Source organism: Camarhynchus parvulus, chromosome 3, assembly GCF_901933205.1.
Source record: "Camarhynchus parvulus chromosome 3, STF_HiC, whole genome shotgun sequence".
Classification (NCBI taxonomy): domain Eukaryota; kingdom Metazoa; phylum Chordata; class Aves; order Passeriformes; family Thraupidae; genus Camarhynchus; species Camarhynchus parvulus.
The window spans coordinates 78572294-78598013 of record NC_044573.1 but is presented as its reverse complement, the minus strand read 5'-3'; the positions used below and the strand labels follow the sequence as shown (position 1 = coordinate 78598013).

Below are 25720 nucleotides of genomic sequence, written 5' to 3'. Positions count from 1 at the left end.
AGGAGACTGAAAACAAGGGCTGCTGTATGAACAATCATGGCTGTCCAGAGTAAATACAGACAAGTATCTTCTGGGAAAGATAACGTTTATTTTACCAGAATACTTAAGAAAAAAAAAAAGCCACTACACCACCAAAAAAAACCTCCAAAAAAAAAAAAAACCCCAAAACAAAACAAACCACAAACCAATCCTCCTCCTGCAAAAAACTCTCACCACACAAAACAAACCCCAAAATCAAACTGTTATTCAGTTTAGCTTTTTTAAAAGTAAATTAAGGGGGGAATAGCAGCCCTAGTAAACCAGCTGCCATTATTAACACCAAAGCAATCATTTGAAAGCTGTAAAAAGCAATATTTAACTATATATTATTTTTCCTTTCAGCAGCACTGGGTATATAATGTAAAAATGAAAGATCTTTCCTTATTTTTATGGAATTGAAAATCTCCAACTCACACAAGTGTTTTTCTATTTTATTTTTACTATTTTACTAAGCCAACACATACCAAATCCCGATGCTCCAAACTGACATTATAATTGAGTAGCTCTGCTACAATAGCTGCATGTCCCTCTTTAGCTGCTGAAATAAGAGCTGTCCAGTTATCCTAGGAAAAAAGGAAAAAATGTTATAAAGTAATATTCAGTATTTCAATACAAGTAACCTTGTTTTTCAGATGTTTAATCCACAACAGGAAATACAGAAGCCCTTAAAATAGCTGTCCTTTAAAATAATAATAATACTAATAAACTCACAGCGTGCCAGTTATACCCATGGAAATACCGAGCAATTACTCCAAATCTCCCCTCCAGTTATGTGCTCTCCTACCCAATATCTAGCCCTTTCCACTCCTCAGTTCACTGCAGGTTATCTTAATAAATATATGGAGGAAGCAGCACCTACAAAGGATTAGAAAATGAGGCCAAGGTATTAAAAACCACTGAGAGGCAACAAGATGCTAACCAAGACCACAGAAAACAGTGGCAGTAAATCTCCACAGATAGTGTATGACAGCACTCAAGGGACTGATACGCAGGGTAATCTGGACCACAGCTTTTCACACTTCTGATCACTTCAGGAAGATACATTTCCCCTTGCATTATGCTTATTTCCCCCTCACTGCTCAACACTCATCCAAGTGTGGATTGATTTTTTTATATGCTACACACTTATAAAATATAGCAACAGTTTATAAGGTAGCTGTCCTTCCTGGAAGTATAGAAATTGTGGCATTTACAGCAACTGTAATAAAATGTCTCATAACAATAGGGAATTGGTTGGTTGGTAGATTTTGGTTGTTTTGGACTTCTTAGGTGACAGATTCCACAGAAGACCATTCCTGGATGTCCATACTACTACACTTAAACTAAACGCAGAAGTGAAAAAAAACAAGTGATATCCTTTTCCTGGTTATGACTCTTCACTGGAATATACAGATCTTTCAAAACTTTCTAACAATATTTCTGTTCTATTTAACCCTTTTGAGCATCTTTCATCTGGAATCAGCCTCTTTCGCTGAGGCACAAAGACAATTCATAAATGTGAAACCCCTCTCTGCCATTGTTCTGAAATAATCCTTAAACCTAAATTTTCTCTAGGTATTTACTTGAAAAAAACCAAAACCAAATTAAAAAACCCCAAACAAATAAACAAAAATTCAACCTATTGACATACCTCAACAACAGTGAGATGAGCAAAATCACTTGGACCTCATCTTTGATGCTGTGTTTCTCTATTCTGATTTCCCTGATGAAACACCAGCAAATTCAGCAGAGATCAAGATGTTTTAAACATCTGGGGAATACCCCTACTCTTCACCAGGGCTCAGAGAAATACATGAGCTAAGCAATTTTGTATAAAATTTCTCTTATATGTCATCATTTTCCACCTGCTTTATTCCCTCCTGAGCTCAACACTAACCTAACCTAAATTCCCTCTCTTTGCCTGCCCCTTTAAATTTCTTGTTCTTCCACTGCTAGGTGCCATCACATAAAACACTAATACTTACTGCATCTTCCAAGTTGCAATTAGCTCCTTTCTTGAGAAGCTCCTGGACAATTTCTAAATTGCCTTGCTCAGCAGCCAACATAAGTGGAGTCTGGCCATTCTGAAATCAAAGTGACAGGAAAATAGATGCAGTGGGAAATGATGACAATGACACACATACACACACAATAAAAACCCAGAAACTACAGAGCAACATTGTTTCCATTTTTAATTACCACTGAGAAGTACTAAGAAGGAGTAGTGTTGAAACCACACTGCATACTTGCAATAAAAATGGAGAATATAGTATTCAATCCTGTCCCATAGGAGATTAAAAAACAAACACAAAAACCCCAAACATTTCAGACATTAAAAAGGACTACTAAAACGAAAAAAGTTACATTATTTAATATCTACCTTTTTGAATTATTTCCTCGCTGAAGACATCTCCAGTATGTGTTACATCTCTACAACTTGGAGTAACTCATTCACATTGTAAAAAATTAATAAAGAAATATATCTGCCCTCAGAACCACAGTGGCCATTAAAACATGCACACTGATTCAGAGAAACAGTTGCTAAAGCCTTGGGAAAAAGAGTCAGGTCATATACCCTACTTTTATCTCACAGCATAGGAAATACAGACATCACTCCTGTCCTCTGCAACATGGGTTCTTAGCAGGTAGTCTCATCTCAGGGAAGATGAAAGACAGAAAAGCTGCTTTATTTGCCTTCAGAAGTATTTTAAAAGTCATTCAGAATCTGTCACCTTCCCATCAGCCTATTTTTGTGTCAGCAAATTTCTGAGATACAATTTCTCTGTATGCTGAAAAGTAAAACTTGCTAAATTTTACAGTAAATTTATTAATTACAAGTTTAAAAAAATACGAGAATTTTTCCTGACCTTGCTTCTATGTTTCCTCTGAAGCATACAGAAAACCAAATTAACTAGTTTCTTAATAAGGCAAAAGCTACATGTTAGGAGCTATATACCAGCAATTTCCCTGGAAAGAATAAAAGTCAATGCAGAATCACAATACAGTAATATCACTAATCTCATAATTGAAACTATTAACAATATGATTACTAAAGATACTTGATGACTCTTTCTGCTCTTTCCACACACAGTATCACAGAAATGCATGGATTCTTTCAAAATTGCTTTCTGACCCATCAGCTGTTCCTTATGTAATTATATTTATAAGGTAATTTTTCACAAAGAAAAATTATGCCCTCAAGTAAGTTTATGTTGTTATAACTGTAGATTGTATACATTTAAAAGGACACCATTGCTTTTAGATCCTAAAGTATCTTTCGTATCAACAAGAAGTAGTTTTAGGTCTGGTCATTAAAAGAAAGGAATTAAAATGCTCAAAAAATCAAGAGAAAATAAAATGCTACTTTTTAGAAAAGAACAGCTCTCTTTGGAGGAGAAAACAGTCATAACTTCTGCTCATTAAGATATGCAAGTTAGTAAGTTGGGAATACACATGCCAAGTGATTTCAGAAATCCTGACTGACCCCTCTTCCTTCTGTGATGACATCACTGGTCAGTGGATGCAGAGCTGAGACATTGTTTATGCCACATCTAGCAAGGATTTCAACACTGTCTCCCACAACCAGGGACACTAATGAAGTACAAGCTAGACAAATGGACAGTGAGGTGGACTGAAACTGGCTGCAAGTGCTCGGCTCAGAGCACTGAGATCAGCAGCACAAAGTCCAGCTGGAGGCCAGTCACTAGTGCAGGGAATCAACACTGGAATCCTATTTAACCCTTTCACGAAGGACTGGGGCAAGGCACACAGTGCACCCACAGCACCTTCACAGCCTGGACAAAGTTGGGAGGATGGCTGATGCACCTGAGGCTGGTGCTGCTATGCAGAAGGCACTGAGGGGCTGGGCAGACAGGAACCTTACTGCACTGAGTACAGGTGTCTGGCTGGGATGTCCAGAGGGAACTGCACTGAACCTTTGTGAAGAGAGCCTGGGACTGCCCTGCATCAGACACAGGCAATTCCAGCTGGTACCAATCAAGCCACCTCAGCATACAGGACTAGATAATCTCCAGGGATCCCTTCCAAGCAATGCTTTGGCAAAACAAATAAAACCCCCTATTTTAGCATGACCATTCTTCTCATTTCCTTCTGAACAGTTACTATTGTTATCACTCTGATTGTCTTCCACAAGTAGGTAACACAAAAGGATAATGCATTCCAAATAAAAGTATGTCTGGATAAGAAGAGGCTGTGGACAGTAAAATTGTTCCCTTCTGTAAGAAGTGTCATACAGCTGCAGACTGGCTTTAGTTTCATGAGACAGATGTAAAATTTTCTATAGGGGTACTGAAAACATCCTTCCCTTTTTGTTAGAAGACTCTCAAATGTAAGCATAACATTATAAGGTTTTAAAAACCATCACAAAGATTTCACTAACACAGAAACAAAAGATAATTATTGTATCTGGGACCTCCAGATTAATTCTCAAAAGTTGTCCAAGAGTCTAGACACTCCACAACAACTAAAACCCCGTATTTCTCACACACACATCAAGTACTGTCTATCTGTACATCAGAGCTCAGTGTAAGTGTTGGAATAACCAAATTATAAAGGAGCACACCTGCATCTTTTTGGGGAAGTCAATTAGTAGTGTCACCTTACAGGTTAACGCTCTCACAGTCCATGAGAGAACGGAAGACTCAGAATTGAACATGGAGAAGCTCCTTCAGTACCAGGAGCAGAAAAAAAGGCACATCAAGGGAAAGTGGAGGCTGTTAGGATCAAACTGCATCACACAAAGCAAATATCTGTCATTAGCTGTTCATTCATGTGTCTGGTATGAGAGAGAAAAAATCACACAAGCTGAAGGATGTGCAGAGAAAAGGCAGAGAGGCTGAGACTTGCCCCATTTAACTGAAACTGATGGTGTTAATGCAATCAAACTATCCATACGCAACTGACTGGGACATCGCAGCTTTTCTGGCAACTGACCACAGTCAAGATAAAAACAGTTGGTACAAAGGGTTGGTAACAATGTGGGTGATCCTACCAAGTCACAGTCACTGCAGCCTGGGAGGTCCTGGCATTAGCAAACCTTAGTTTGCCAGCAATCTTTTTAAATCTCCAAAGGCACTCTCCTTTTGGTATTTTCTTTTTACCCAAGAAGAAAAGATGTCTTGGCAGGTCCAAAACTGGAAACTGAACAGCACTCAAAGCCACTGAATTCCAAGGAAGGGCTATCATTTAAACAAAGCTCCTATCATTATATATATAGAGCGTGCCCACAAGGGGTTTGAAACTGATGCAAACCACACACCTCGGTCTGCAGAAACGACCTTCTCCAATGCAACAGATAAGAAGACTGAAAACAATAGGTATTGGGGAAATGATCTCTGCAAAAAAGGCAGTTAGTGAAACCCAGGACTACATTTAGTCCCACCAATGAGTGAAGGAAAATTTAGAAAAGAAGCTGAAGGCAGTGACACTTGATAATATCAACATGATCTGTCTGATTTCGGCCATGTTGTTAAAAGGAACTGCCAGCAGAGGAAACAGACATTCCCCTTCTCAGATATGCTAAATGCCAGGTGGCGAGGTTCATGTGTATGTTCTGAAACTTAAAAATTCCCCCATCTGAAATACCCCAGCATATGTGCATACACAGCATGGAATGAACGCGCCAACAATGAAAGAAATCTGTCTTAATTGAAACCAGATCTAATAAGTACAGTAGGGCTAAATTCTGTACATTGTTGTCACATTTGCATGATGCTTTTTGGGTTTGAGTAATATACGCTATTGGATTTCTTTCCAAAAAAATATTCTTTCCATCTTATGCAGATTTGAAACACCTATCAAAATAACAGATTCTGAATAACTGTCATATAAACTCCCTACTGCGTATCACAACTTTTGCGTACTCCTGGTAAACTCCAGACTGACCTCTTGGATACCTATTTTTTCACCTAGATGAGCATATGTTCATGTAAGTTGCAATACATGCTCTTATTTGGATTGTAAAACAAAGTATCTCTTGACTGAAAACCATGATGTGAGGCAAGGATTATCATCATACTAGGTTTCACTGCAACATGAACAGAGCATATCAGTTGGATCTGTGAACTGAAAAACAATTCTTAGCCACAGAAATACAGTTATAAACTCCATTCACAAGAGAGCTGCATTTTACAGCTCAGAAGAACACTCTAGAAAGCAAACACTATGAAAGATCCTTGAGGTGCTGTCAGAGACTGAACATGCAGTGTTCAGGTTATGCAAAGAAAGCAATCACTTAAAAACAAAACTGAAACTTGTATATTAAATAACCAATATGATCTCACTGATTATTCATTCTATAGCTAATAAGCTGCAATGTGAAATTGACCTTTTAAAAAATCATCTTACCTCATTTCTCTCATCAACATCCCTGCATTTCTCAAGAAGTGCTTTCAGAGCAGGAACATTTCCTTCTTCTACGTAGGTCAACAGACTCTGACTCATCAGACTTGCCATCTTCGCACACTATTTAAAGGGCTTCTAGATAACAAAGCTTACCTGCATTTCAGGAAAGGAAAAAAAACAGCAAAGCATAAGTAACAGCTATGACATTTGACATTAGAAAGCATGAATTGCATATGCTAATAAGTTATTGGCTGGGTACAAACACCTGCCATTCTCTTCAACAAAACACTTTGGAGATGTGCATTAAAAGGCACTAAATTTCCATGAAAAATCTTAACTCTCTCTAGTTCTTAGAAAATTACAGAAATTATTCTAACTGTTATGTGTTATCTAAATAAATATTTTGAATGGAATGCACATAAGTAAAAACAACATTATAGGAATACCTGTATATGCTACATACTTTATATATATAATCCTTATCCTTGATGTGTATAAGCAGAGCATAAAGACTAATCAGCATTACAAAATACAGTGATGCTATCTAAACTGCAGCCATATGGAACTCTGAGAAACACAATTTACTAAATCAGTTATCACCAACTTTATGCAGACATGCCTGCATGTGATAGCATGTTGTTAACTCAAAAGTCAAACATAACATGGCTTCTGGTAACTGATTATATTTTTAAGCTCTAATATGCAAGACGGCAAAGGTTTTTCTTTGTTAAGGCAGGCCAGTAAGAGCCATTTCAGACTTCATAAAAAGCTGTGCCCAGTTAGTTCACAGCACCAGTAGTACTACTGTGCCAAATTTACACACACACAGAGACAGAAGCTGAGTCAAAATTAAGTTTCACTGGATGCAGAAGAGGAAATGGGGATAAATACAAGACTCCACCATCCTTTCACACCCTTCTCCTCACCAGTGGCTGACATGATCATGCTCTCTGGCTTTTTCTTGTAACAGCAGAGGAAAACCTCCAGTTTACTGTTAGCTAAAGCCTACTGCTTGAGCTATTATCTCCTAGGGAGAAGCCAAAGACTAGTGGTCTCCCAGGAAAATATTCTTACTTGTATTCTCAAATCAAAGCAGATAACGAATTTTTCTGTGCTTTCAACTGAAGTGGAAAAAAAGAGATGAAAGGAAGCCAGCAAGAACTTCACTGTACTTAGCACAGAGAAGTTAGTTTATATTTGGAGATTTAAATCAAATAATCCAGTTCCACTTTAAATTGCTTACATAGTCTGTAACACCATCCTTTCTCCTTTACCATCTAAGTATATATAGCCATACACACTGTTGTCAAGGTATGTTAGGTACTACCTGAGCTCACCCACAGCACTGCAGCCTTCAGATGACCCACTTACAGAAATGCCTTGTTCAAAATAAGGCCAGTCAATACCTCAGTTAAGATGACAGCAGCTCTCTGTACATGCAAATGAAATTCAGGTGCACATGAACGACTAGTGACAAAAGAAACTACAGACATTGTTTAAAACCCACACCTAAAAAAAACAAATCTAGATTGGACACTTAAAGCCCAGCAGCAGTTTTCCTAGGCACTGCCCAAGCAGCCAGTCTGTCCCACAAGAAAGCTATAAATAAACTAAGAACACAAAAGGTCTGCCACATTTACCGTACAGTAAAATTACCATCAAAGGGGGTGAGCAGCACAACAGTGGTGCTGTATTTTTGTCCCCATTTTTTCAGTACAAGGAAGAGCCAACTGAGAGGTTGCAAACTTAAAAACAGAAAACCCACTAATCCACACGAAATACAAAAGGTTTGAAAGGAAATGGCAATTTTACTGACTCAGTGTGGACACATTGGCTCCTACTGCCATTTCAGACACTAAAAATACCAGGAAAGTATGTGGTATCTTGCCTGGCATCCAACTGCCAGTCCAGGAGAGGCCACCTCCCTTACAGCCTACAGCAGCATCTTACAGCCCTATGCAGGTGTCTCAGATATTCTCAGGCACCTAAAATGACATCAGATATTCACATACATCTGTATTCCTCCCATTATTTTTTACATATGACAACAAAATCCATGAAATGTGATTTGCTGCTAGCTCCACTGCCACCACAGCATTTTTTGCTTTTCCTGTGCTATCTCCCAGCTTCTCTCCTGTAGCTGTACCTTCAATCCCCATACTGTTTTCCATACCAAATCCTAAATTTGAAAACCGTATTAAGAACATCCCCAAAACATGACCAAAAATGTCTCACCAAATGATTTATACTCTGCAGTTGCTATCTCCAAACTTCACCAATTAATTCTTAGCTAGTCTGAAAAAAAAAAAGTATTCAGCATTGCTTTTTCCTCAAAGCCTTGATGTTCCCTATGGACATATTTCCTAAAGGCAGAGGCAGCCCTGCTGCACTGTAGATAAGCATCCTGCTTCAGAAATCCCAGCTGGCAACAGTGCAGCTTCTGCCTCCATGCAGAGCTGAATCCTTAGAGATATCTTAAACCTCTGACTAACAGCAAAACACCTGATGCCAATGAACACATCCAGAGATGTGTTTATAAACTCCATGTTAATATTATTTTTATAAATCATAAAAGATCTTTACCAGTGAAACATGTCCAAGAATATCGGTATTTCTTGTCCCCTATGCTTCACTGTCACATAACATCCCCTCCTTAGAATTAGTAACAGTCTATTTTATAAAAACAAGATTCACAAGATCAAATGCTATAAGTATGCATTTTATATCCTCATGCTTTTATTTGCCCTTTTTCAGGCAAGCTTCTTAGAGCATCCTAAAGATTAACATCACTGGAGGGCATCAGGAAAGCACAGTTTAGGGACAACAACCACCACCAAACAAACAAAACTCTCCCCACCACTCCAGAAACAAAGATAAATTTAAAAATGGTGGTATTAAGGTTTTTGGAAACTTTGTTTTATTTCTTCCCCATCAAAACAAAGAGTATGCCTGAAATAAGCCTGACTGAGTCTGTTCATGATACACTCATGACAGCAACTCAACATCAGCTGAATACAGTCACAGTCCACCTTTTCATTAAACAAAATGTATGTTACTATGTTATGAAAATCAGGCATTGAACTCAAAGTTCATAGGTGTGCTGGTCACTAAAGTGTGATTTCTTCCAATGCTTCAGATTTCTTTTAAATCATCATAAAAACTGAAGTGAGACTCTAAGGAACAGTCTCTGGCTAGAGAAGTAATTCTACTCTGGTCCCTCTAATGAAAAAAGCTCCTGAAATATATATTCATACAGTTTTCAAACAACACTGGAATTAAAAAAAAAAACTCTAAGGCTTACCCGTGACCAAATTAAAGGACAAGAACTTAATCCCTGCCAAATTTCATACATAGAGTGCAAAACCAGTATCATTCAAGATCATCCTCTACATAAATGATCCTTAATTGCTCAATTAACACAATTACTTTCTTTGACACAGAAGCATTTTCACAACCTATAAGAAAAATTTCAGTTAAAACCAGGATTCAATTTAGAAACCAATCCCTTTTCCAATAAGGATTCATGCTGTTATTTTTCTCTCCCACCTAAGTGAGCCAATTTCCAGTGCAAAAACCTGCTCTTCATTCACAACCTAAACTTTCAAGCTTGGAAATCTCACAATGCCCTTGGGCAGCAAATCCTGATATTTTACAAAACTAACACCACACCAAGAACTATGAAATCATATAAAGTGCACAAATGCTCAGGTGAAGGCAATGTTTCCACAGGGATTAACCTGTTTTTGTAAGGATCTTGCATCCTGAGCTGAAGCAGACATACATTATCACTGTTTTGGAAAGACTGCAAAAATTTGTCAATTTAAAAAAAATAGTTGCTCTCAACAGCACCAGTACTGACAGCAGAGGTCCTGATAACTCAAATCTGCAGGTATTTTATGTATTCTCAGAACCTCTTATGAGTTCCCAACTATATAAGAAATATTACTCACTAAATTTTCCAACTATCATAATTTTTACATAGATATTCCGTATATTTTTATTTATTGTGCAAACAGTGCTCTTTTATGAATAAATACCAAAACTGGTCAATAACTCTAGCATTATTGAGAGTAGCTATTGAAAACAAAACAAAAAAAAAAGTCAAGATAGTAATGACATTAAATTCGTACTTTTCATCGTACAATGAAAAAACTGTTGCCTATTTTTTAATTCCTCCTTCCTTTTCCAGACAAAAGCCACCTTCCCAACATGCAACACTGTGGCAGATCTTTCAGCTAGCTATAAAAGGAAATAATTACTATGCTGCTGAAATCTAAGCACGTACAACTCAAATGTGTAAATGCACAGCATTTCACCCTTAAGAACTGGAAACGCCATCTTTTCAAATTAAAATTTTAAAAAGGTAAAACATAAGAATTGTACACATTAAATTTATTATAAAAAACTAACAGAAGCCAATTTCATATTCTCACACGTTTTCATGCTTTATGATGGCATAAAAAAATTAAAAACATGCTGAAACATCACCTTCACTTACAGCACATAGAATCTTAACACAAGCATTGCCCGGCCTTTACAACACCTTGCTGGAATCCCTTCCTAAACCAATACACTTCCTAAACATCAGGAGATCAAAAGTCAGGCATCACATGAAGTGGCAAATATTTAAAAATACTCTTTCTATTGGGACTGAGTCAACCAGGATTCTGTTTAAAGAAGAAATTTTCAGAACAGTTGAAATGAGTCTCTAAAAATATTAATTTCTGGTATCCAGAGTCAGAGAGAAATAACAAATCTAAGTTTCCATTCCATCTAATTAGTCTACACCCACACTTCTTCTCCAGTGTCTGAAATTCCAGTGTGACTAACGGCCTTATGCTGCATTTCTGCTTTTCCCTATTTATCTGGGAGTATTTATTCTACTTCTCTCAACCACATTTCTGTTATCCGAGTGAGAGGATTTTTTTAAAAATTACCTTATTTTTTGTTACTTTATCACAAAGAACAAAATTGTGTAACTCTAAAATATCAAAAGACACAAAAAGTGAACTACAGCTAGACACACAGACATTCTTCTTTTGAAACCTGAAACTAATATAACAAAAAAAAATTGCATAAAAGGAGGTCTCTATTGTAATCATCAAAACTGCACACAGTAAGAAGGAGGAGGAATTGGTAATACACAAGGCCTTCTCTTCTACCGTATGCACTCAAAGCCATGGCCATTTCCAAAAATTGTAGTGATGGATTTTTTGTTAGTTTTAATAAAACAAAAGAGGCTGGGGATTACATACAAATGACTGGAAAGATGTAAATCTATACTTAAAATGCAGGGCTGGTTGTCAGATGACAGCAACTATCAGACATGTCCATATTCCACTCTGGTTAAAAAAAATCAGTTAAAATAATGTGTGAAGTAGCTGACAACAGGATTTATACTTCATCAGAGAAATCCGTCCATCTTTGAGACAAAATTTAAATATGGTCAATGAACAGGAACATATTGTTAAGAACATCTGAATTCTAAAACAAAATTCAATTCCTAAACAAAACACAAGGCGCTCAGTCCTACAAATCACTATTTCAGGTTTTAAATAGATCAGATAAAAGAAAGCAAACAGAAAGTTACCAATATTAAGGTGTTTCTTAAAATTATACCAACCAACACAAATCAATTGTCAAAACCTGTACAAAATACACAAAAGCACAAGGAAGTCTGCAAGGTCATTTGACACATTCTCATATGGCCAACACGTTTCTCTGTATCATAAAATCAAGGGTATGTTAGTCACAGACACAAGTTATTTGACAAAAAAAATCTAACTTTTGGAATGTTTCCACTTAAAAAGAGTGAATGGTGTGATATAGAACTTTAAACGGATATGGCACCATTTCATAAGCTATGGTCACACAGAATTTCAAGCAGATATTAATTTTTCAATAACAAATTTATTTTAAGTAAATACTGTGGCAGAATAAAAAATAGATGGCTAGTAGACAAAAAGATGGGTTTTCTTACATGTTCTGATCTCAGAAAAAGATCTTCTGTTTTTCTGTCCATTTCTTTAGTATTTGATGGGGCAGGTAATTAATCAGGTAATGATTCAAACACTTTTCCAGCAAAAGACATATTACTGCATTATTCCACCATTAATCCTTTACCAAAAGTTACAGAGGGGAAATCACTTTTCCAACCAATTTCTAAGCATATATGCAAAGTGGCAAAGCCCCACTACCTTTAAGACATTTTGCTACTCTTCCAGTGATGTCCTGCGGCAGGACCTGAGGCAATGGGCAGAAACTGAAACACAGAATCAATTAAGCTGGAAAAGACCTCTGAGAAATCATTGAGTCTAACCTGCAGTTAAACACCACTATGTCACAGGCCAGGGCACTAAGTGGTCATTCCTTAAAAACCTCCAGGGTCAGTGACTCCAGCATCTCCCTGGGCAGTCCATTGCAATGTCTAACCACTCTTTCTGAGAAAAAATTCTTCCTAATATCCAAGCAAAACGCCCTTCCACACAGCTTGAGGCTACATTCTCTTGTCCTATCACTTGTTACCTGGGAGAAGAGGCTGATCCCCACTTGGCTACAAACTCCTTGCAGGTAGTTGTAGGGAGTGATAAGGTCACCCCCGAGCCTCCTTCTCTTCCAGGCTAAACACTCCCCGCACTCCCTCGGCCTCTCCTCACAGGACTTGTGCTCCAGACCCTTCATCAGCTTCACTGCCCTTCTCTGCATTCAAAGGAGTCTCTGTCTGAACATTTGTTACTGAGAGGGTGACCCAGCATTGGCACAAGTTGCCCAGAGAGGTGTTGACGAGTCTCGTTCCTTGCAGACACGCCAAAGCCCTCTGGGCACGGTCCGGGAGATCCACAGTTGCCGTCCCTATCCGAGTTGAAGGACTGGGGAGGTCCCAGTCCTCCCCTGGGAGGTCCCAGGTCCTATGACCTGGGGAGGTCCCTCCCATCCTCAGTCGTTCTGTTATTCTTTACCTTAGAAACTAGATGCCAAAAACATTCCGGACGAGTCGAACCCTTATGTACCTTTCCAAATCAACAAGAGAGAAATACCGTACAAGAGGATCCTCTACCCCCAGGACAGGGGTGACAGGGCCCCCCGGCCGTGCCGCGGCACCTGCGGAACGCTTCACCCACGGGGCGATGCCCCCGACACCCGCACACCGAGCCCGGACCGCCCCGCACACAGCACCGCCGGAGCCCCGCGATGCCCAGGGCAGAGCGGAGCGGGCGCGCCGCCGCCCCCGACCCGCAGCCCTGCACTGAGGGGACCGGGGCATGAGGGGACGGAGACGGGGCCCCGGAGCCACGGCAGCCATGAACCGCCCGAGCCCAGCGCTCCCCCGGGGCCCCGCCGGAGCGGCCCCGCCGCGCCCTTTGTTTGGCAGCGGGAGCGCCGCCTCCCCCACAGCCCGTGCCCTTCTCCTGCCCTTCCGCGGCCGGCCCATACCCCCTGCCCTCCCGCCGCTCCTCACCCCACGGCCGGGCACCCTCGGCCCCTGCGGCGGCTGCCCGGGCCCACCAGGAGCCTGACACGGAGAGAGGCGGCGGTCCCCAGCGCTGCTCAGCTGGGCCCGGCGGCGCCCGCCATCTTCCGCCACTGCACTCCGCCCGCCCAGGCCGTGACGCGCGGGGGCGGCTCCGCCCGGCTCCGGCCGCGCCCATCGCCCCGGGCGGTGGCAACGGCGGGCCCCGCTGGGCCGGCGCAGAGCGGGCCTGGCTGAGCCGGAGCGCGGCGCTGGTCAGCCCAGAGAGTGGCACCGCCATGGAGAGCCACCAGCAGTCACCCCCCGGGTGCTTTCTGACAGAAAATAAGGGGGGAAAGGGTAGTGAACAATTGGTGCCTGATATACGGACGGACTGGGAACCGAGAGGCTGGAAAGCAGCGCCACGGAAAGGGACCTCACCTTGAGCCCTGGGGACAGTTTTGGGCACCATAATATAAGACATTGAGTTGTTAGCGTCCAAAGGAGGGCAACGAAGGTTGTGAAGGGCCTTGAGCCGAGGAAATGCGAGGAGTGGCTGAGGTCACTGGTCGCGTTCAGTTTGGAGAAGAGAGTGGGGAGAGGCCTGATTGCAGTTACAACTTCCTCGTGTGGCAAAGAGGAGAGGCAGGCACTGATCTCTTTCTTCTCTGTGGCGATCAGTGACAGGACCTGAGGGAACGGCATGAAGCCAAGTCGGGAGGTTGAGGCTGAATGTTAGAAAAAGGTTCTTCACCCAGAGGGTGGTTGGCACTGGAACCGGCTCTCCAGGGAAGTTGTCAGCGCCCAGGCTGACAGAGTTCAAGAAGCGTTTGGGCAATGCTCTCAGGCCCATGGTGTGACTCTTGGGGTTGTACTGTGCATGGCCAGGAGTTGGACTTGATAATTCCGATGGGTTCCTGCCAACTCAGAATATTTTATGTTTCTGTGGTTTATACACAGAAACTGTGTCACTAACCTGCCAAGTGCAGCTCCTCCTTCATGGCTGGGTTGTAATTTTCATACAAGCTACATAACCCCAGCTGATTTCTGTGCATGCTCAGGGGAAGGGTCTTCACATGGACAAGGTCTTTTTGGCTTTCATGAGTGATTTTTAGTAAAATAATGAAGACAGACCAATTAAAGGATCCATGGACCTTGAATCTTTTGCCAAGGTGGCAACATATACATAGACATACATCAATATCTTTATTTACTTCATCCTTACAGCTTGTTAGCTCCAGGATGTCCTGGTTAAGGGATGCTAGCTGCTATCTGTTCTACTGATTACGTCTCCTTTCTTGATGAGCACACTTGAAAGTATATATAAAGACCAAATATCAAGTACATCCTGATTTAAGATAATTTTGACATAATGCACATTTTGCAATACCACCACATACCTCGAGACCCACCAGCTTCTCTCAGACTCCCCCACAGTGCAGATCTCCAAGCAGTTTCATGGGTATTTTGAAAATTTCCATCTTCAGCACAGTCCAAATCCACAATAATGGATGCCTGTAATTCATCTGGACAACTGGATGAGAGATGACCTCTGATGACTACAGCAATAACATCTCCACAGGAGATGACAGAACCTTGCCTAAACCAAGGATGGCAACAAACCAGGCAGGGAAAGGAGCCTAGTTTCCACAGTACTGCTGATTTCTAAGGTTACTGAGTTTCAAGGGTCAAAGCATTGATATAATTCTTTACAAGACTGAGATCTTCAACCTCAGTAAAGAGCCATGACTGTTTCCTTCTTAAAGAAACATATGGCAGGTCTTCCTCTATATCCCGAATACTAATAAACCAGAAATCATGCAGCAAGGGCTTTGCTCATTTTTTTAAGCATGAATTCTCCAATGACCTTAAAGTCTTCACACCCTGATAAAATACACAGCTTCCTTACCTGCTCTGAAGTTGTTAACACAAAGGCACAAGCAGTGAAATTCAAAAGCTAAATCCACTTAATCTTGCACCAAAACATTGGTTCAGCTGAAAAATGGAAAAATGAAGAACATTAAACACATTCTACTTCTTTACACTTATTTGCAGAAATGAAATGTGAGCAAATGGAGGACGAGTCCCTGCAGTTAGTGTGGGGCTGAAAAGGGCTCTCTGTGCCACCTGAACATATGCATAAGGGCCAGTACTCAAAGGAAGAGTGGTACTGATGCTTCAGGCACCCATATAATCTTGTGTACCTAAGAGAAATCACAGTCTGACAAGACTGCCTGTGTTAGCCTCTTAAGGTTTATAGATTTTGAAACACTTTCAAGGTATTACTCTTTTTTCACACTTTGTACAAAAATGTGTATTAGTATCTCACTTCATAATCTCCCATCACCCAAATCCTTATTCCCATATCATAGTGTTCCCACCCATCAGGTGTTAGCTGTGTTCTCACCATTAATTTGTAGTTACAAATTTCAGACAGAAGCAGTAGCTCCTTCCCTCCTGCATAAAATGGAACTGTATAAACACTCTGAATATGGAGGCAGAAAAGGCAGTTTTCTGTATGGTCCTTCACTATCATCCATTTTGCTACAGATGGATCCAGCTCCTGACATCCTTGTGCTCTCCTAAATTATGCTTAGATCAGGAGCAACACTTTCCCACCAGTGACTAATTCACATAGGCAGTGAAACATGGTGCAGTTGTTATTTATTCAGTTTGGAAAGATCATGTGCAGCCCCCATGGAGAAATAACTCCTTTGCTACTATATATGACCACCTTAGGAAGAGCTATAAGATGTACTGCCAAACTCTGGACAGATCTCTAACTCTTACCTAGTAATTAGATTGAAGACATCTGCCCCTAGAACTACTTCTGTATTCTGTACTGAAACATCCTGCATGCTATCAGGAAGTTACTGAGATGGAACTAAGTCACAGGAAAATAGCTGCTGGCTCCAGGATGCTCTCAATTATGACTCCTGTGCAGCAACAATTTACAACACTTAGTAGCAGAAAGCTGTGTTTTATTTTAATCTCTTTATTTTTTCACTAAATGCGGCATAGTTCATGAGGACACTTCATACTCGTGACTGACTCTGTTGTGAATGTGTATTTGAGAAGGCAATTTCCATTGCAGTCTAACTTGTGGTTAAAATGACAACACCAGACCTTCTAAAATTACACCTGTAGTCCTTTGTGTTGGAATGGCAAGTATTTTCATCTCCTGTGACACCACTTGCTAAAAGAGAATTCTAAACACAGACAGAAAATGCTTCAGTGTGTGACAGGAAGTGATGGAAGCCCCTCTTTAGTAGTGACACCTAATATCTGTTATTTTCTCCAACAATCTAAGCTCACATGGTAAAAACCTGCAGGTCCAGGAGGTTCAGCCAGCTCTGTCACCAGCCAATAGAAACTGCCTTATCAGAGTCCTGGTAGCTGAGTTTCAAAAAGAAAAAAAATGTGCATGTATGGTACACATCAGCCCTGCTTCTTTGGAGCCAGCAATTAAAGCAACAGCTTCTCCAAAGCACCGAATTTGATGTCTCAGTTATGAGGTTTCTATTTCTCAAGCTAAAAACACCCCAGTTGGCACATCCAGAAGCAGTGCTCATTGGGTAGCAATATGCTCTGAGATGGAGGGTTTAAATTGCTTCAGCACCTTTCCCAAGTACCAAGAGGCTAGACTCAAAATTCTGTTTACTAGCTCTACTGAAAAATAATTATATACATATACTTGTATATAAGCTCTAGAAAACAAACTAAATAAATGCAATTTTGAACTAAAATATTCCAAATAACAGTGTAAATGCATGCAATGTATATTTAGCAATCTAAAAGGAGAAACTGCATTAAAATAATTTTCTTCTTCACCACTCATTAAAGACAGACAGCAAAGAATTTAGAAAAACAAGTTTGCTTTTTTTAAACTACAGTTTAATCAGATTTAAAGACACAAATTAGAAAAGAACATTTATAGGTAAGTTAAAAACACCTTTAAAACATAACAGCATGCTGCTTCTGCAGCACTGCTGAGACAAATTAGAAATAAGTAATTATTAAAATATCACAATCACAGTGTAACTAACAGTGGTATTTTAATTTTACCATACACCAACACTTAGTTTATGGATCTGTTGAAAAATAACACTTTTTAAAAAATATATATTTTGGAATAATAAAAATGAAATTCACCGACAATGTATAATAATCTGAACCAGGAAAGGCAAATTTACGAATACTGTAGCTATCCACTTTTAGGGGTGTTCTCTCACCTTAACATACGGGTGGTTGGAGGCATAACTACTTCTGCATTGAGGTAAAACTATTCCTTTGAATGTGTAACCAAGGCAGGAAAGAACAAAGTTCCATATTTTAAATTCTTAAATTGAATAACTTATTACAACATCTTTGAATAATGCTATATTACCCATCTTACACTATTTTTCATCCAACACATTTTCAATGTTCTCTTCTAACTGATCTAGAACACATCTGAGGTCTGGGATTTAAGAGTAACTACCTAATTACTATTGTAGCATTTTGACACCTTTGTCACAGTAAGACACATCAGCAGATTCTCCACAGAAATAGTCAACACCACTGGACAAAAAAGGTACAAAGAAAAGATGTAAAGAGAACTGAAAAACATAGAGAAAGGCAAAAGATGCATAGGCAAATACTCCTTAACTTATTGTAGTAATTGTTGCACCTTTAATAAGCAGTGTTGCATTTTCTGATTACCAATCTCTAGGCACCCCATTTTCTCTATTTTTTTGTTTCAGATTACACTGTCCCAGTTTTCAAGTCTAATCTGGCTAGAGCATGGACCCCAGCTATCTATTCATATGACATATTATAGTGAAACCTAAATGAAAATCCAGCCTGGGGTACCTCCCCCTTAGAGAACAAAAGGAAGGAAGAAGATTGTGCAGAGGTCTCTTTTGCCAAGAGGTTTGTTTGGAATAAGGTGCTGGACTGAGTCACTAGCAAGACAAAAACCTTCCTTCAGAAGTAGCCCTACCTCAGATCTCAGTCTGAAGTCACACAGTTTTTCAATTCAAAATTTATGCAATGTTTATATGGATATGCTCATGGGTTCAGAAAATCTAAAACCAGGTCTAAGTCACTGGACACACAGCTAATGCACAACTGATGATAAAGTGGCAACATTTGCTTTTGCACATTTGTATACCTAAACTGAGCAAAATTGTGGTTTAAATATTTAATGTGATGAAAATGGACACATTTGATGGTTAGATTTTGTAAGAAACCTACAAAAAGCCCATTGTGAAATAAGTTTTTAAGAAATCTTTTTTTCATTTAGCTTTGACCGTAATAAACAAGTGTTGCAGTATTTGTAATTGTAACTTTGCAGGGTGACTTTGTGGATGCCTGGATTTCATGGTGTTTGCAAAATGTCTAGATTAAGACAGCAAACTTGTCAAAAATCCAGCCAGATGTAGTACAGAGCAGCTGCAGCCTGGGTCACAAGCAAGCAGAACCTCTGCCAAGCTCTGCACACAGGGTTAGCTCCCTGTGGGAATTGTGGAAACCCTTCCAGCCACAGATGGGACATGTTCTGACCAGAGACTTCTCCACTTGTCCATCCTTTCCCACCAAGACTCTGAGGATGAAGATCAATAGCGCAAAATAGCTGAGATGCAGACAGATCTGGTAATCTTATGAGAGTAGGCTCAGTTCACTAGAGTGCCTGCTTAATTATTCAGAGTAGCATTTAAATACTTACTGAAGTGCTTATTGTCAACTGATTTTTAAACAGGAAAATTAAAAAATACACCAAGTGCAGTTCAGAGTATTACTGGACCTAGATAAATACATAAAGGTCAATCATGTAGTGAAATGTTGTCATGAATGAGCACAGAATTATTTTTTTCATACATAGTCTGCTTCATATTAAAATCCCTAAATTTATTTCCATCTGTTTTTCTAATACTGATCACTTTTCTACATAGATGGTAGTATTTCAAAATTTTCAATGAAAATTAAATTCTCAAACCTGAATTCAGAATTCAATGAGAATTACAAAGTGAAAGAATTAAAGATAAGGGAAATGAAAGTCTAAATTATATAACTTGTGCTTTTAAATTTCTTTATCTTTCAAGGCCAACTTATAAAGTTGATCATGTGAAAGTTTACATATAAGCAAGTTACACATTTTTATGCAAACGTAAAGACATATTTGATCATGTATTTAAACAAATTGTCAACAACTTGTTTGCAAAGCTTGTGAGAGAAAAAAATCTAGATTTTGTTGAAATTATTTTTGATATGAATTAGGAGGTGATGATCTCAACCATCTCCTCTGCATCAGAAGACATTTTACCGTTATCCAAATCAATACAATCAAAAGAGGCAAAACTACCTAGTGTGCACCCTGTTATACAAACCTAGCATTTGTATTAATAATACTTATTCCCCTGGGGGAAACAGAACAAGTTCTTAAAGTGTAAAATTCCTCTAATAAATAATTTACTATATTGGTAAAACTTACACGGTATGTCAGTGTAGAGCAGGGAATATACCAAGGTCTCTTCATGGTCTTCTCACTAAAGTGTAATATGTAATCAAGAGCATATTGAAATGCATACCAATATTTTTACATGTAATACATCTTCAAATGTCACAAATTACTGAAATCTTGTCTACATGTCAACTTAAGGAATGGCCAGGGAAGAATAAGTTTCCTGAATAAGAAGGGCGTATCTGTAACTGCAAAGCTAACAAAGCCTTTTTAATTACAACAGTAGTGGGCACCACTGAAAGTATTATTTAAATATGTAATATATATCTCTCATTAATACAGAATCATAAAAGTTAAAAAATGTTAAGCAAACAAATAGTTACAATTGGGGTGACTGCATTTACTAACTAATATTAACTCATTAAGTGCCTGAATTAACTGTTCACAATAGGCAAATATCTGCAAAGCACCATAAAATTAGGAATGATATGTTGCATTTACTTTTCATAGTGTGCTGATCTGGAATACAGGAAACACTTTTACTTTTTGGATATACATTATTTAATAAGTGAAAGAATACATTTAAAACCATGTTTCCTTCATGTCCAAAACATTTATAGGAAATATACTTTCTACAATTTTGTTAGGAAGAGCAATAAAAATCACTTCCATCCTTTCAAATTCAGTATTATCAAATGATGTGTGTAAAACCTAAAAATTATCTAAGCATTGGGGCTGGCTGCTCTTGACTTTCTGACTGACTGGATAAAAAGGATCCAGTGTGATAGCAAGGCAGAAAATGAGTAAAGCAGAGGGAAAGAAACATCAAAACCCCAGTCTGACTAAAATCAGGGTGCTGCCATTAAAATAAAACAGTTCTTTCCATAGTCCCCAAGAGAATTCATTCTTGTGAAGAGCAGATTTTTATTCAAAGTACTTTTATATTTAACAATGGCATTTAAAGGGTAAATCCTAGGACACTATACTTAAATTCTGTGCAGAATTACTTGTCATATTTTTCTTGTGTTGCAATTACTGAGTTCAAATCATGAAGAAAAAGAAGTTGTCAATTCTGAAACCTGTATTTTGCCACCTGTGCTCAATGAAAGCATGAATGTATTTTCTTAGTTGTTTCAACCTCCCAACATACAACATACAAAAGTTCTGAACAAAACTGTACCTCTGAATTCACTCATGTTAAAGTACCAGTCTGCACTACCCTAAACCTTATTTTCTGGGAGCCTTTACAACTGTTTCTATATTTCATTAAGAAGAGTTAGTAAGCCTCCACAGCACACACAGGCACACATGCCAAAACAGTAAATCAAGAGTACGAGAACATAAATAGGAAAACAGCACATTGTACTGGCATCCAAAAGCGTTTTTTTAAATAGATTTGGTGACTGCACCAATAAGATGAATTTCAATTCAAGAGTAACAAATGCTGAAAGAATCAACCCTATTTCTACTTACCCACCCAGAAATGTGCAAATCTAATTTGTTCCTTTATGTAAATGTCCCTTCAAGTACAGAACACAAAAAAAGTCTTTCCTGATTCTGTATCTAACAAGGATGATCAAACAAACTACTATACCCTTACTCATTAACAAAAAGAAAACCATAATGTGGTGTCAAAGAAGTTTATGACAACCAAAACCCCATGTAAGGGGAAGTCTACCTGGCAATCAAAGTAAGGATTTAGAAGTGAGATTATTTTATCTTAAAGATAATACAGCTGTCACTGAAACAATGAACATCCCTCCTCATCTAAACAGACTCATCCACTTTCATTTCATATTCAGTTCCCCCTTTCTGAGTAGATTAATTAGTGCTAACCTACATATATGGGAAGCTATGTTCTCTTCTTCCTGGAGTTTTAGGCAAGGAGCCAAGGGCCAGAGAGTTACGACAGCAAGGAAATAACTCTGACCCAACTTAGGGCCTGGTTCTTCAGGGAGTACTGTGATGATTTTTGCATGGCAATATCCTCAAAGCCGAGGACCATCATTGCACTTCTGGCAGTAAGAATACTCATCCAACTGGAGCTAGATATTTGATTAAAACTTTCGGTTTCAAAATATTATGACAAAATTTTCTTAATCATTTGTTAGTTATTAATCAATCAGCTGCATTATTTTTCTCTGGTATTATTTTCTAACTGGTTTAAATTAAGAATAAACCCCACATGGATATACATCTTGTATTTACTTAAAAAAATTATATGAAAATACAGAATATATGCAATTAAAATGTAGCCCTTTAACAGTAGTACTCTAGCACTAACCATCATCACAATAAATGATTGGACATAGATATAACCACTACATTGTTTCCTTGATTTGTGGAATTACACTTCCATAATTCAGACAGTCAGATATTCTGAAGGACTTCTTTCTTTCGTTATGTTACCCAGAAATATGACATGAAATTTGCATCTAAAATTCTAATTCAAAGAAAAAGCTTTTCCTCAAATTCACACACTTCTTTGGATAAAGGTTCATCAATTCTCAAGCATACAGAAATTGGTTGTGGTAGTCATTTCATGTTTGACTACCTATGTGCTGGAGCTTCAAGGTAACTTTGCTATTTTATACTGAAGGCATCATCAACTAACTGATGCCTGAAAATTCAAAATAACTTTAAGTATTAAAAATTACTTTTTGTAAAACAGTTCTATTCTAGAACAAGTATTTATGGTATTTAAGGGCAAAACTGCACTTTCATTGAAATCCCAGTGGTTGCACATTGTCTTCTGTGCCATGTGGCTGCCTTTCCCCCTCTGGCTGCAATGCCCACTTGGCAGTGTATTATTGGGTTTAGGTACTTTAAAGTAAAAGAAACCTACATTAGAGCTATCAGCTACCAGCTTACCCTGGAAAAGGTAAATCTTCAGGTGTTTTTAATCCTTCAGAAGGGCCATTTTAATCCATTCCAAGTAATTATACTCTTTATTAAAGAAACCTAACTATAATTTGGCATCAATGTTTACAGTTCTGTAATGTACTCTAATAGTTTGAGATAAGAAAACCCTCCAAATACTGAGATGCTTATTGCAATTCCCTTTGAAAGACTCCAAAGTCTTCTAGCGACTTTGCATTTCCTCTCATTATCTTCTTTATAGCACATAGTGTTATATATTTGAAATACTTTCCACATAAAATCAAACTTGAAATACCCAGTTAGAAACAATATTTCAGTAAATAGAGGGTTTAAGGCAAGTCATTCAGTTGGAAAAATTAATTTCCATTTGTTAATCCTAGACTGACGCAATTTTATTCCACCCCATCAGTGCCTTGGGATACACAACGTACATTCAGCAGAGGGCACACATATGACCCTATGGACATACGTTGCAAGTCCTGAGTGCCCATTGAAGTAATGGTAATATCTTCATATAAGGCGTGACCCACAGGGACATGGCATGGGAGGGGTTAATTTGTTTTGTTTCCAGTCTTGCTATTGTATGTGATTTTCCTAGGTAATGCATTCTTTTCTTACTAAATATCTTTGCAAACAAATACAAACCCCTTTAAAAGGTGCTAAAAATGGGTTTCTGAAAACATACAAAATATATTCATCATAGTATTTCCTCAATCACTGTTTTAATGCTTGATATCTGCAGGTTATTTCTTGTTTCTGACTGAAACTATTATTTGTTGTGGAATAATTGTTCTTTTGCAAAAGACTTTCTTCTTCTAGTTTTCTGGACCACACAGGCTGGACACTTTCATGCTTTTTACTTCCTTTTTGAGTTCTTTTCAATGGAAATACCAACAACACTAGGATGCTGGCAATATGAAGACAGAAATAGCAGGAGCTAAAAAACAAACAGAAATAATAAATCAGTGAAACTTGGACCACTCTAACAGATATACTTTGCACATAAGATATGAAAACATTAATATTTTATTTAAGAAAAGTAAAATAAGGGGAAAATCAGAAATTAAGTCTTCCCTCACATTACTTAGGACTGTATAAAGTGAACAGAAGTCTGCTTTCAACTTTTTTCACAAGTTATTTCTGGGAAGTCAATATTTAGTCTTGCTATAAAATGTTTCAAGGGCAAATAGTAATTTCAAAGGTATCCTCTGGTTTTGTTTTTGGCTGAGTTTTTCCCCTGCCCCCTGAAAAATAAGTCTGTTATGACAGAAAAGTGTGAGCAACACAAGACACACTGTTCAAGCACTAGAAATTTGCTCAGCTACAAATCAATCTCAGAATTGTATCACTAAAATAGCTTCAGAAATCTTCTGCCACTGAAAATACTTCTATTCCAAGTGAAAGACAAGGAAACAGATAGAATGTGCTTACCTGTAAAAGGTGAGAGAGGGTTTTACAGAGAGCAGTACAAATGGCACAACTGTGTAACTTATTGCTGCTTGAGTTGCCATCCATGTTACAATATCATAACATAGTTTAACAGCAGGAGATTGAACAAAATAGTGTCTGATATTGTTTCTTATCTGAAAAAGCAGGTAATACTGAGTTAGCTGAGGAATAAACCATGAGAGCTCAGTTTGCTGCATTGACAAAAAAGTTATAGGATGAAGTTACATGTTACAGTTTGGTCAAATATCTTTGAACTATTCAAAATGCCCATTAACTTCAAGAATTGGTTAAAATTCCCTGCAATTCATTCGGCATGGGAATTAAGCATTTATCAATTTAAACAGAATTTAAATAAATTAATCCTACCCTAAATCCAATGCAAATTTGCACTGATTGTCTGAATGGGGCAGAAATTGTATTCTATCAAGCCATACTGTAAATATAGAGGGTTGGAGTAAGTGAAGGCCAGAACCTTTCTGACAAAAGCCTCTATATAGTAAGCCATTTTTATACACTTGTTAATAAAAATATATTTTAAAGCAAGTAGGGTATATATCAGAATATACAAAATATCAGTTCTAATAACATATTTCAGGGGTCTTAACTTTTGTCAAGTGGGATTATTATAAAATTACTCAAATTTCTATGCTGAATTTTCTTTTATTCTAAAATTCTGCTCAAAAGATTGAATACCAGAAGTATTTAAAAAACTCAAAACCAAATCCCACACAGGGTTGGATCCAGTTTTATTTAAGCCTATAATTATAAAGACATAAATAAATCTTTGCCTCTCCTTCCTTTGACTGAACTGTTATCCTTGCTCACACTCTGTCTTAGGTGCTGACAAACCAAGATGGGCTCAGTTCAGCCTTTGACCCCACTTCATATCACAGTTGCCACCTCCCAGTCACCTGCACTGAAGCAGTGCTCTCTGAAAAGCTGCACACCAGAGTACACTGTTCAGCCTCCTTAACCCTCAGTTTCTTTAGAACTCCTCATTCCAAAGAACATATCCAAAGCTAGCTCCTGCTGATTTAATTCTTTACATTAAAAACTCTTTTTGACCCTTCTAGTTCTTCTAATTGCCCTGTAGATACCACATTCCCACTCAGTCTTTT

At 38.5% G+C, this 25720-nt stretch overlaps 2 protein-coding genes across 3 annotated transcripts in view; both read right to left on the bottom strand.

Annotated features, from left to right (window-relative positions):
- The window catches only part of KIDINS220 (kinase D interacting substrate 220), a 76726-nt gene extending 62743 nt beyond the window's left edge, over nucleotides 1-13983 (bottom strand). For both annotated transcript variants that reach the window (XM_030946439.1, XM_030946440.1), the window contains exons 1-4: nucleotides 13841-13983; nucleotides 6385-6534; nucleotides 2004-2102; nucleotides 504-602 (exon numbers count right to left, since the gene is read on the bottom strand). In XM_030946439.1, coding sequence (XP_030802299.1) covers nucleotides 504-602; nucleotides 2004-2102; nucleotides 6385-6492 — 306 coding nt within the window. In that variant the 5' untranslated portion in view covers nucleotides 6493-6534; nucleotides 13841-13983. The remainder of the gene's footprint in view (nucleotides 1-503; nucleotides 603-2003; nucleotides 2103-6384; nucleotides 6535-13840) is intronic.
- A 3733-nt stretch (nucleotides 13984-17716) lies between these two features.
- MBOAT2 (membrane bound O-acyltransferase domain containing 2) overlaps nucleotides 17717-25720 on the bottom strand; it is a 93824-nt gene continuing 85820 nt past the window's right edge. Inside the window, exons 12-13 of the mRNA XM_030944375.1 lie at nucleotides 24585-24736; nucleotides 17717-24090 (exon numbers count right to left, since the gene is read on the bottom strand). Coding sequence (XP_030800235.1) covers nucleotides 23868-24090; nucleotides 24585-24736 — 375 coding nt within the window. The 3' untranslated portion in view covers nucleotides 17717-23867. The remainder of the gene's footprint in view (nucleotides 24091-24584; nucleotides 24737-25720) is intronic.